The sequence below is a fragment of the Salvelinus fontinalis genome, unplaced genomic scaffold (assembly GCF_029448725.1).
Source record: "Salvelinus fontinalis isolate EN_2023a unplaced genomic scaffold, ASM2944872v1 scaffold_0204, whole genome shotgun sequence".
Taxonomy (NCBI): domain Eukaryota; kingdom Metazoa; phylum Chordata; class Actinopteri; order Salmoniformes; family Salmonidae; genus Salvelinus; species Salvelinus fontinalis.
Genome location: NW_026600413.1, coordinates 162,996 through 175,748, shown reverse-complemented (window position 1 = coordinate 175,748; position 12,753 = coordinate 162,996). Strand labels below are relative to the sequence as shown.

Genomic DNA, 12,753 nt, shown 5'->3' with positions numbered 1-12,753 from the left:
CTGAAATCCCAATGTGTTTTCACTGTGATATCAACAATCTAAAAGCACAACCAAATTCCGACGGAAAATCAATGTGAGATTTTTGGTTTAGTTGTCACCTAAATGTGTTATCACTGTGCATTCAACCATTTAAAAGCACAACGAAGTTCAAATTTGTATACAATGTCAGATATTTTATACAGCAACTTAAAGGTGATACACATAGGATTTTCTATTTAATATTTGCATTGTAATTTCAGAAAATGTCCATAATATATCTGCAGTAATAGTGGAGTGATAATGTTTCAAAGGGAGATTTGTTTTGAATGCAGCCTAGTGCTAGATGAATTGTAACAGCACTAGGCTACATTCAAAACAAATCTCCCTTCCCCTCATCCCATGGCGGAGACTTGCGCTTGAGCCTTTAACTTTCAGTTTTGGTCCACCAGCTTTAAACAGCTGTAAAAAATATTTTTTTGTTATTGAAAATATATTTCACAGTGTCTGTTACTTCAACTCTATGAAGCATTTATTTGGGCTGCAATTTCTGAAGCTGGTAACTCTAATGAACTTACCCTCTGCAGCAGAGGTAACTCTGGGTCTTCCTTTCCTGTGACGGTCCTCATGAGAGCCAGTTTCATCATAGTGCTTGATGGTTTTTGCAACTGCCCTTGAGGAAACATTCAAAATTATTGTCTTAAAATAATGATGGACTGTCATTTCTCTTTGCTTATTTTAGCTTTTCTTGCCATAATATGGACCAAATAGGGATATCTTCTGTATACCAACCCTACCTTATTTAACCTTTATTTAACTAGGCAAGTCAGTTAAGAACAAATTCTTATTTTCAATGACAGCCTAGGAACAGTGGGTTAACTGCCTTGTTCAGGGGCAGAACGATAGATTTGTACCTTATCCGCTTGGGGATTTGATCTTGCAATCTTTCGGTTTCTAGTCCAACACTCTAACCACTAGGCTACGCTGCCGCTAACTTGTCACAACACAACTGATTGGCTCAAATACATTAAGAAGGAAAGAAATATCACAAGTTAACTTTTAAGAACACATACCTGTTAATTACACCATGCCTAAACCGGACGCGTTGCGTGTGCGAGCGTTGCAAAATAAATATACACATACAGTGGCTTGCGAAAGTATTAACCCCCTTGGCATTTTTCCTATTTTGTTGCCTTACAACCTGGAATTTAAATTGATTTTTTGGGGGTTTGTATCATTTGATTTACACAACATGCCTACCAATTTGAAAATGCAAAATATTTTTTATTGTGAAACAAACAAGAAATAAGACAAAGAAACAGAAAACTTGAGCGTGTATAACTATTCACCCCCTCAAAGTAAATACTTTGTAGAGCCACCTTTTGCAGCAATTACAGCTGCAAGTCTCTTGGGGTATGTCTCTATAAGTTTGGCACATCTAGCCACTGGGATTTTTGCCCATTCTTCAAGACAAAACTGCTTCAGCTCCTTCAAGTTGGATGGGTTCCGCTGGTGTACAGCCATCTTTAAGTCATACCACAGATTCTGAAATGGGTTGAGTTCTGTTTCCCCTTATACCACTCGAATGTTGCTTTAGCAGTATGCTTAGGGTCATTGTCCTGCTGGAAGGTGAACCTCCCTCCCAGTCTCAAATCTCTGGAAGACTGAAACAGGTTTCCCTCAAGAATTTCCCTGTATTTAGCACCATCCATCATTCCTTCAATTCTGACCAGTTTCCCCGTCCCTGCCGATGAAAAACATCCCCACAGCATTATGCTGCCCCCACCAGGCTCCACTACCATGCTTTGCCTGTTTGGCAGTTCTTCAGTTACAGGCCAAATAATTAATGTGAGCCAGCAGACCTGACCGGTCACTTGCAGAGTATGCAAAAAGATAATCAGGGCAAAGTATGGACAAACCTCTGTCAACATTTACAAGTCCATCATCTTGCTGAGTTCGCTGTTCTGGATGAACATAATGGTGTTCCTTACTAGAAACCTTCACATAGGCCTAACACATGGTAAAAAAAAATACACTACCTGATGGTTCCTCATTGCACTTTATTTTAAATGTAATTTTATATTGTAGCCTAAATTCAAATCAAGACTCATTTTGTTCGAAATAAAAAAAATATTCTGGCAAACCTTGAATGACCTATTCACACAGGTTTTTTTGCATTCATTTAGGTCATTTTTATATTTATTTTGTTTAGGATACCTTATATATTTTCAAACTTTAAGGCCAATATTTAGGATTTGTACAGTTCTATAGGTTAAAGGCATATTCTGATAGGCCTATTCATTTATTCGTTTTTAAGTGTTATAAAGAATGTTATAAATATTAATTTGTTTTATCTGATTGTATATTTAGTATTTTTACAGTTCGATAGTTTACAAGTTGAACTTGATCAAAGTAACATTTACTGCAACTTTTATTGACAGTGGCCTATGTGTAGGCCTATATTACTGGCTGTTTGGTTTGCAAGGAGGGATTTTCCGACCTAACAATTTATTTTGCCTATACTTTGGTCAAGTAAAGCAGAAACGTACCAGGTTTGTTTCATTTATATATTTGATTAGTCTATCTTTTAATTGTTTGTTCTATCTCTAGTCAACTTTCTGAGCTCAAACTCCGTCAAGCCTATACAGTGCCTTCAGAAAGTATTCACACTCCTTGACTTTTTCCACATTTTGTTATGTTACAGCCTGAATTCGAAATGTATTCAATTAGATGTTGTGTCATTGGCCTACACAATTTACTCCTGAACTTATTTTGTCTTGCATAACAAAGGGTTTGAATGCTTAAGATATTTCAGCTTTTCATTTTTTATTCATTTGTAAAAATGTTTACAAACCTAACTCCACTTTTGACATTATGTGGTATTGTGTGTATCTACATTGGTCTCTTGCATTATGTTAATAGTCTACCTATCGCATATGTATTGAAATGTATTTTGCCATGGCAAATAGGGAATGGGCCATTTGGCATGTCACCCTGCTGTGTGCTCACTCCACTGCGCTGTTGTCAGCTGCCGGACTCTGGAGGTGCAGTCAAATTTAAAAATGCTAATCGTTTGTGACATTACGATGTCGTCACCATCGTCAATGGTTGTCAAATATCGTCAATAGAAGATGCAATCTTAAAATCTCCCAACCCTACTGTCAGTATGGATCACACATTGGCACACAAGTCTCTGGTAGGCATGGTAGTGGTGGTAAACTGAGGGAACATTTGTAAATCACTTTGACATTAAAAAAATGTTATTTTTTTTACAAAAATCTCAAAGTATGTAGTATACCCTCTGTTACTATGGGTATTATCATCTGTCCTGTCAAGTTCTGTCCTGTTCTCATCTGTCCTGTTTACATCTGTCCTTTTCTCATCTGTCCTGTTCTCCTCTGTTCTGTCCTGTTCTCATCTGTCCTGTTCACATCTGTCCCTTTTCATCTGTCCTGTTCTCATCTGTCCTGTTCTCCTCTGTTCTGTCCTGTTCTCATCTGTCCTGTTCTCATCTGTCCTGTTGTCATCTGTCCTGTTCTCATCTGTCCTGTTCTCATCTGTCCTGTTCTCCTCTGTTCTGTCCTGTTCTCATCTGTCCTGTTGTCATCTGTCCTGTTTTCATCTGTCCTGTTGTCATCTGTCCTGTTGCATCTGTCCTGTTGTCATCTGTCCTGTTGTCACCTGTCCTGTTGTCATCTGTCCTGTTGTCATCTGTCCTGTTCTCATCTGTCTGGTTGTCATCTGTCCTGTTGTCATCTGTCCTGTTGTCATCTGTCCTGTTGTCATCTGTCCTGTTGTCATCTGTCCTGTTGTCATCTGTCCTTTTCTCATCTGTCCTGTTCTCCTCTGTTCTGTCCTGTTCTCATCTGTCCTGTTGTCATCTGTCCTGTTGTCATCTGTCCTGTTGTCATCTGTCCTGTTCTCATCTGTCCTGTTCACATCTGTCCTTTTCTCATCTGTCCTGTTCACATCTGTCCTTTTCTCATCTGTCCTGTTGTCATCTGTCCTGTTGTCATCTGTCCTGTTGTCATCTGTCCTGTTGTCATCTGTCCTGTTCTCATCTGTCCTGTTCACATCTGTCCTTTTCTCATCTGTCCTGTTCTCCTCTGTTCTGTCCTGTTCTCATCTGTCCTGTTTACATCTGTCCTTTTCTCATCTGTCCTGTTCTCCTCTGATCTGTCCTGTTCCCATCTGTCCTGTTCACATCTGTCCTTTTCTCATCTGTCCTGTTCACATCTGTCCTTTTCTCATCTGTCCTGTTCACATCTGTCCTTTTCTCATCTGTCCTGTTCACATCTGTCCTGTTCACATCTGTCCTTTTCTCATCTGTCCTGTTCTCATCTGTCCTGTTCACATCTGTCCTTTTCTCATCTGTCCTGTTCACATCTGTCCTTTTACCATCTGTCCTGTTCTCCTCTGTTCTGTCATGTTCTGTCCTGTTTTAATCTGTCCTGTTTACATCTGTCCTTTTCCCATCTGTCCTGTTGTCATCTGTCCTTTTCGCATCTGTCCTGTTGTCATCTGTCCTTTTCGCATCTGTCCTGTTCACATCTGTCCTTTTCTCATCTGTCCTGTTCACATCTGTTCTGTCATGTTCTGTCCTGTTTTAATCTGTCCTGTTTACATCTGTCCTTTTCCATCTGTCCTGTTCTCATCTGTTCTGTCCTGTTGACATCTGTCCTGTTCTCATCTGTTCTGGCCTGTTCTGTCCTGTTCTCAACTGTTCTGTCATGTTCTGTCCTGTTCTCATCTGTTCTGGCCTGTTCTGTCCTGTTCTCAACTGTTCTGTCATGTTCTGTCCTGTTCTCATCTGTTCTGGCCTGTTCTGTCCTGTTCTCAACTGTTCTGTCATGTTCTGTCCTGTTCTCATCTGTTCTGGCCTGTTCTGTTCTGCTCTCCTCTGTTCTGTTCTGTTCTGTTCTCAATCAAAACAAGTGACGGGCTACAGTTTTGTTGTGTGTGTTAAAATCTCAAAATGCAGCTTTAACCACTTTGTACCAAAATGGTGCTTGTTTTAATGAATTCCAAAGAAACATATGTTTTGATAGGTTGTTATTGTGTATTTACCATGTAACTCTTAAATAATGAATCATAATAATAAGTACATAATTTCTTTACCCTAAAATAAAGTGCTATCCATAACTTCTTAATAATTAAACAATTAAGCAGTTTGATCAACATTTCTCACTTGTGGTATTTATAGAAAAATCTGGTTCATGATATTATTATTCATATGGATGAGTGAAAATGTTTCTGCACCAAATACCCTAATTAAACATGATGCACAAGTATCAGTCGAGAGTTTCAACTTTCAGATCTTTATTGAACACAAACACACACACACACACAAACTCCCGTTAGAGTATCAAACACGTAGTTATATACATGCACAATGTTGAATGAATGTTAAATCTCTTTCGAGATGTCAATCTTCCTATCTACCATGCTTTGACCTTTCTTTCACTTGAACAGTCATGTCTAGGAATGTGTTGACATAGAAAACGGGAGGGATGTGTTTTGCATTGTGCATTTCTCTTCTCAATCACCTTCAGGTATTTCCCCCCTCTAGCATTTAATACATGTATCAGAAACACAGCTAAAACGGAGCCCTGTGTGGAAAGGTACAAGCGTGTGGGGTGGTCCGATGCGACGGAGGCTATCTAGGGCTCATTCCTCGGCGGGTAGGACTTTGTCGAGGTAAACCTTGATGGAGGTGATGGCCTCGTCCAGGTAGGTGCCGACATGGGGGCGCACATAGTGTCCGTACAGACCCAGGCCGGCCATACGGGCCTTGTCCACCAAGGGTGCTGCTTCCTGGGCCAGACCACTGGACAACACACACACAGAGACAGGAGGAGATGTCAGTGTGTCATAGGTTAACAGCCATCCTATGTGTCCCAGACTTGGGTTCAAATACATGTGTATTTTAGTAGTATTATTTTTATATCTGTGTATTGAGTATTCTGAAATACTCAGCCCAAAACAAGTACTTTTATTTGAGTATTTGAATGGATATTTGAGAAAACTAAAACAAATAGTCTTCCAAATTGTATTTGAAAGTATTTCAAATACCTGGGTTAAATGCATGGGAGTGTATCTGAGCCAGTGTATTTCAGTCATTTCAAATACTTTCCAAGTGTATTTCCAACTACTTGTTTTTTTAAATAAAGATGATCTGAATACTTGTTTTGAAATGTAATGAAATGTAATTGAAATACCTTAAATTGTATTTTAAGTTCTGATGTGTCCAGTGGTTAACGTCCAATAAAGAATGGTAAAATATCTAGGTAACATGTTGATAGGCATGAGGGGCCAGCATCTAAGATCCTATAATCATTTGAAATCCTATTTCAAAGTTATGGACAGATAGACAGAAGAACAGAAGGACATCGACAGACTGACTCAATGCAGGGTCTGGATCGATGCGTCAAGTTAACTTGGTTGTGTCGCGGTGGGGCACTCACGTTCCGATCTTGACAACGCTCAGGAATTTCGGGTTACCCTGCAGCTCCTCGATGTAGTCTTTGGCAGCCTGGCCCTGGCCCTGGCCCAGGCTCTCAGTCATGGGCCCCACAGCAGCCTGCACCTTGCTGTAGGCGTTCATCAGCCTCTTGTAGAACACAGACTTCATGGTCTCATACTTCTCCACCAGCTCCTTGTCTGGCTCTGGTACTTGACACAGGCACACAGAGACTGGAGGGGAGACGGAAGAGATAGTTTTTATTAATTCATTGCACTTGCTTGACTTGATTGACTGCTGTTATAGAGTATCTAAAACCACTGGACTAACTATAGCCACAAAATAGCCCTAATATATTAAAATGCTTCGCATAACCATGCAGTGTGTGTGAGTAAGGTTGATTTAGTGTCTGTGTAATGGAGATAGTTTGGTCACTTGGTTTGATCGCTCTCATGATGAGTAAACTCGGCTGAAATAATCAAAGGCCATTTCAACCTGACGTCTGAGGTCTCTCTTACCCCTGCAGATTGTGTAGCAGTGGTGTCTGATGCCCATAGTGTCACTGCTCAACGTAGTCGGTCTATCACCTCCACAAGTCCATCACAGTTCAAGGCCTTTCACCTCTCAGATAAACATACAACTAACTGTGCCATGGATTCCTGTTGCTGACATATTCTCTCACTGTCACTGACATGTTCACCGCTGCAGGTCAAAGGTAGCTGTTACCTTCTGTTGTATGAATGGCTGGAATGAACGCTATATATCCATTTTCATAAATGTTGGTAAATTTGCCTTTATTGTTTAAAGACATTATGGAAGAGATAGTTTTTGTCACTATGTAATCATGGCATGGGGTTGTTCAATGACAGCCATGTCTTTGTTTAAAATATCACAAGGGTTTCATTTCAGAGACAATTAATCACGTTTTTTTTTTAGCAAAATGCTATATATCCGCCTCTCTCACAGAAAGAAGTTGTATTACAGCTAGGTTTTACACAGTCAAATGTGCCAAATAGCTACATTGTTTATAAAGAACTGTAGAAATTATACATTTGTGACATCAATATACGGTAATTATTTTTTTACAAAACAATATTCAACACAGTAATATGAGATCTGTATGTAAAACGTTTATATTTTACATTTCTGTCATTTACCAGATGCTCTTATCCATCTTAAGCTAACTAGGTGAGACAACCACATATCACAGTAAAATATACAGGATACGAACCTTCCATTCCATCTAAACAATGGATAAACAGCGTTTTTGCCAAAAAACGAACATTTTCATACACATCTAAAATCTATGAATGAATCATCTGAGAACAGTAAACGATATGTTACACGCACATGAAGGTACCTATAAGCATTCATTTCTGATGAAAAAACACAAATCTGGTTTGAGTTCTGCAGGGTGTGTGTTGCAGGTTCTAGGTCTTACCTTGGAGTGCAAGCACTAAGGCTAATGCCAATTTTCCGTTCATTTCTGAAAGAAAAAGACAAACACTAGGAATTTATATGCATTATTTAGATGAAGTTAAATGCAATGCCTGTCTATTTATTAGACTCAAAATCACACCTTTCTGATCAGGCATCAATGAAACTGTTGACCTGTTTATATCTGATAGGAAAGGAAGATGCTTAAAATGCATGAGAAAATAAATGTATACATTAATACATTTATATTTTTAGAGATACTAGAGCATTGAAATAATATATCTATAAAAGTTGAGAAGAGAGAGAGAAAAAGATGACCTCCTGTTGTAGTGGGTGTACAGATCCCAGTGAATTAAATGACAGTCTCCTTTGGTGGCTGAGTTGTCTGTAAAGCAATCTGGACAAGTAGACACCATGATATAGTGAGGAGAGTAAACAAACGTCATCTAATGAGTATGCACACAGGTACGCAGGCACACAAACACCTACAGGAACACACGCACGCACGCACACACACCCACGCACCAGACACACCAGAACCCACTGTACCTATAGGACAAACATCCACACACTTGTTCGCCTACACAAAGTCCATTGCACTTGAGACAGGTGATGCAATGCATCCAGATTATCACTTGGATTGCTTTCTGAAAATGATTTATGCTGCAATGCCCTATTCTGCATACGAGTGAAAGTATAAATTCTCCTCAAAAACGTTTGCATATCAGTGCATGAAGTAGATTTTTGTTTGAATGAAGGATCTTGTTAAGCATTATAACTGTGTCTGAAAGTTTTCCATCATTTATTTGTCAACATTTGTGTGGAACATAAACCAGTATGTTTGACTGCCTCTATGTAACTCATTGAAAATCTGTATTCATGCACACATTCAGAATTCACGAACTCAACAACAAAACACTCTTCACAATGTCTAACAAAAAATCCTCTCAATGGTTTATTCACGCTAAGGTCCATTCTCACTGTCTATTTGAACGTGTTTCATGTATCCCAGTTAGTCAGACTATGGTTTTGATTGAATGAAACAGGGCCCTGAGTGTGTTGACTGTGTTCCAGGATCGATGTCTGCAGTCCACACAGTGAGAGCTGAGAGAAACGTCCTGCAGGTCACACACATCTCCCCTCCAGCCAGACACACCTGCTGGACCTTGTAACTCAACTGTCAACTCTCACCTAGATAACTCTCCCATTTCAGCACAGTCTGTAGCTGTCACTCCCATCGCTGATGTCTCTGTCCGTCTGTCCGTCTGTCCGTCCGTCCGTCCGTCCGTCCGTCCGTCCGTCCGTCCGTCCGTCTGTCTGTCTGTCTGTCTCTTTCTTTCTGTCTGTTTCTTTCTGTCTCATTCTTTCTCTCCCTCTTTGTCATTCCCTGTTGCTTTCTCTACCTTTCTAAAATCTATTCTCAGTCTCTCTCAGCTATCTACTTCATTCAGTTCAGAGATGGATGAATGTGAGGAGTGTAGACCGTGTCAAGGGAAAGTTTATGAAAAGGCACAACACTATAATGGTACAATTAAATGTTTTTTATTTGATTTACGTTGAATTAATTTTGGTGGTTCACAATAGTTAATTGACTCACTCAGATGCAATATGTGAGCCATGACGGTATGATTACTAATACACTCTATGGCAGGTTTAATACTATCACAACCCTTGTGCTGAGGTTAGTGAAACACCAGTAAAGGGGTGTCCTCATTCACCGGCCAAATCATACAGCACTGTTTACGCGCTCTTCTAAAACATTGTAACACAAATGTCCTAGTTGTAATCCCTAGTGCACATGAACATAGAATCAGCCCTAGTATCACCTTGCATGAGCATATGTGCTGGCAGTGAGCTGGGTGGGTGTTCGTCTGCCTTAGATTCAGGTGCCATTAGATGGGTCTGTACTGCTCCATCTTCTCCTTGACTCTGTCCCAGAAGGAACTGGTGGATGCTGAGGCCCAGTCCATGTAGGGATCAGCCACTGGTTTGATGTGGTCCTCGTAGTACGCACCAGCAAAGGCCTGCACCACCTCTCTTATTCTCTGGGCTTTAACTTTGGCTGCCCTGTAAGACACACACAAAATAATAAATCAGTTGGAAGCAGCATCCACTGAGTGCACGCCTTTTACCCTTATTCTTAAAACGGCAAGGTCGGCCATGGTGACTGTGTGTCTGTTTGTACCTGTATGCCTCTGTTGCCCGCTGCAGAACCCCCTCAGAGTCAGAGTCCCCTGAGGCTGGCATCTGGGCCACTATGGACACACATGCTATGGAGGAGAGAAGTTACAGTAGGTTACAGTAGGTAACAGTAGGTAACAGACTACCAGTCCATGTCAACAGTTCAATGGAGGATAGACTAGATAGGGAGTTTAAAAAAAAAATGAAATGCACGGCCACACCTTGAAGGAGCAAGACGAGAGCAATCAGCATCAGTTTCCCTTGCATCTGTCATAGAAACAGAATGAGAGGGAAGACTTGGCTAAAATACACATCTCACTTATAAAATTGATATTACATATAATGAAATTATTCAATAAACAGTACATTACATTTTTCATCACCCCAAACAAAAATAATCATACATTCAAATGATACATCACTGATATGTATATATATTTCTGTAATCAACAGTATCACTCATAACAGCTGGCCTCCAGTATAAAAACAGCTAGAAACTACACAATTCAAAGTAAGTGAAAGAGCATTTTAGGGAGCACTTTACCTTAGTGTTTGTTCTCAGTATTGTCCAATCTGTTTGGTGGAATCAAGTCACTTTATTTGAATTAGGGGACTTCTCACAGCGCTTTTTCTTGGTTGCATGTGTACATTGTTCTTGTTTTGGTGACCACTGACCGATGGTCTGTTTTTGGGTGGGAAGTGGTGGACTGATTGGATTGGCTTAGATGATCAGTGAGTCAGTCATAAGTAGTCCAGTGGTTCGATAGTCTTTATTTATTTAAGTTCTGAGAAAAGATTTTTCAGGTTATACTGCAAAAACCAAAACGTAAGCAATCGGAAATATCTAATATTTCGTGATAATTCCCTTTAGACTATATTTTTTTTTTTACCAAGCTAAATTATCTAACGTCATTGGCAGATAATTTATTTTAACCTAAAAAAAAAAAGTTAACACAAAATATCATGAATAATATTGTGAAATAAGATACATGACTTGTGTCAGCTGCTGCAGTATGCAGTAGCCCAAAGTTCCTTTAATAAAGACGAGTGGACATGTTGGCTTGTAAGTATTCAGACCAGGTCTTTATATCACTGTGCTCCAGATAGATTTTTTAAGAAGAGCAGGTCAATGAAATAGAGTACTGTTTTGGACTAGACCCAATGTCTCAGTCAATAGAACTCAAGAGAGGAGTCCACTTCACAATACCTATCTCTCTCTCTCTCTCTCTCTCTCTCTCTCTCTCTCTCTCTCTCTCTCTCTCTCTCTCTCTCTCTCTCTCTCTCTCTCTCTCTCTCGCTCTCTCTCTCTCTCTCTCTCTCTCTCGCTCTCTCTCTCTCTCTCTCTCTCTCTGCAACACATCAGTTTCAGGCATATTGCTGAATGTCACACTGATACATGACCAACTGTGGATGTCATTTTCAAATCTTGTTTTCCTGCTATTGCTCTTCACCTCTGTTCCTGTCGACAGACACAGCACAATAGTTGGTTGTTGTGGGAGAAGAGGGTACAGAGAGCAGATTAAAGCTGCCCACTTATGACACTCCACCAGAAAATATGGTGAAAATATGAGTATTCCCTGGTGGGGTGCACAACCCTCTTGCCCCCTGGACCCCCTCTAACCCTCCTACGTCTGACCCTTGACCTCTGGTCAAACACAGGAGCAGATTCCAGTAAACAGGGACAGCATAGTAATCATTAACTCAGGATAAACATTGACTTTAGCATGGGCCTTGTGAAATGGAGGTAGTGCTCCCAATTGCCCTTTGGTGTCTGCTATTGAAATAGATGGATAGACCACTATCTCTCACAGAACACTCTCTGCTATTAATTCATTCTGCTTATTTGACCGGGTTAGTATCTCTCAGTAAAGCTATTGACGAGTGGATATCCAGAGTGATACAAGATATCCAGAGCATCAAAGTATGTCTGTTGTATTGCTTTACAGAGTGTTCATTGTTAATGAGAGCTCAATAACAGCATCAATCCAGAGTCCATTTGTGATTGTGACACAAGTTTGTATCTGTTTTTAGGGTAAACATATCTTAGCACAGGAACATGAAGTTTCAAGAGATTGAACATTGTTCATAGAGATACTTTTCAAGGCTGCACACAACCAACATGTTCAATGGAAGAAAGGGGCCATTGACAGACACTTGTCTTACTGTTGAATCTCAGTTAGAGAAGTGTCTGGGCAAAATGTGAAATTACATGTGTTGCAGACTGCTTTTAAGTATAGTATCTTTCAGTCAGAATGCACTAATTCTTTCTCTGGCCACCATGGTGTTTTTAACCCATGTGACATACTGGTCAGCTGACCATTCACGTTGACCACATTAACATCCTACACCTATCCCACAATGCATCATAAACAGAGACGAAGTGAATGTTTGGTCTTTGTGCAGTTTTTTTATACATGTTATGCATACTGTCTGTATTATGTGTACAGGTCTTCATGTCTTTATATCCTTATAAAACCGTGCTTCTACATCTGCATTGCTTGCTGTTTGGGGTTTTAGGCTGGGTATTTGTATAGCACTTTGTGACATCAGTCTGATGTAAATAGAGCTTTATAAATACATTTGATTGATTGATGTGCCCCCCATATATTAGTTGAAGAGACACTTGTCAAATAAAAATCATTGCCTGGACTGATTGGTCTCTTTAAAAATGAACAGGTTGACTTCTTACTGTAGCAAAT

General features: G+C 39.9%; 1 protein-coding gene across 1 annotated transcript; it reads right to left on the bottom strand.

The window, feature by feature from the left end:
• Positions 1-9,399: 9,399 nt before the first annotated feature.
• Positions 9,400-10,902, bottom strand: apoc4 (apolipoprotein C-IV). The gene is made up of 4 exons (XM_055912749.1): positions 10,599-10,902; positions 10,276-10,321; positions 10,059-10,143; positions 9,400-9,940 (listed from the first exon to the last, which is right to left on the bottom strand). The coding sequence occupies exons 2-4, from the start codon at positions 10,319-10,321 to the stop codon at positions 9,766-9,768; spliced, it is 306 nt and encodes a 101-aa protein (XP_055768724.1). The 5' UTR covers positions 10,599-10,902; the 3' UTR covers positions 9,400-9,765.
• Between the last annotated feature and the right edge of the window lie 1,851 nt (positions 10,903-12,753).

Coding starts and splice junctions, on each gene's coding strand:
- apoc4 (XM_055912749.1), bottom strand. CDS start 10,321: ATGCAAGGGAAACTGATGCTGATTGCTCTCGTCTTGCTCCTTCAAG. Junction 10,144..10,275: donor TCTCGTCTTGCTCCTTCAAG/GTGTGGCCGTGC, acceptor TCTCCTCCATAG/CATGTGTGTCCATAGTGGCC. Junction 9,941..10,058: donor CGGGCAACAGAGGCATACAG/GTACAAACAGAC, acceptor TGTGTCTTACAG/GGCAGCCAAAGTTAAAGCCC.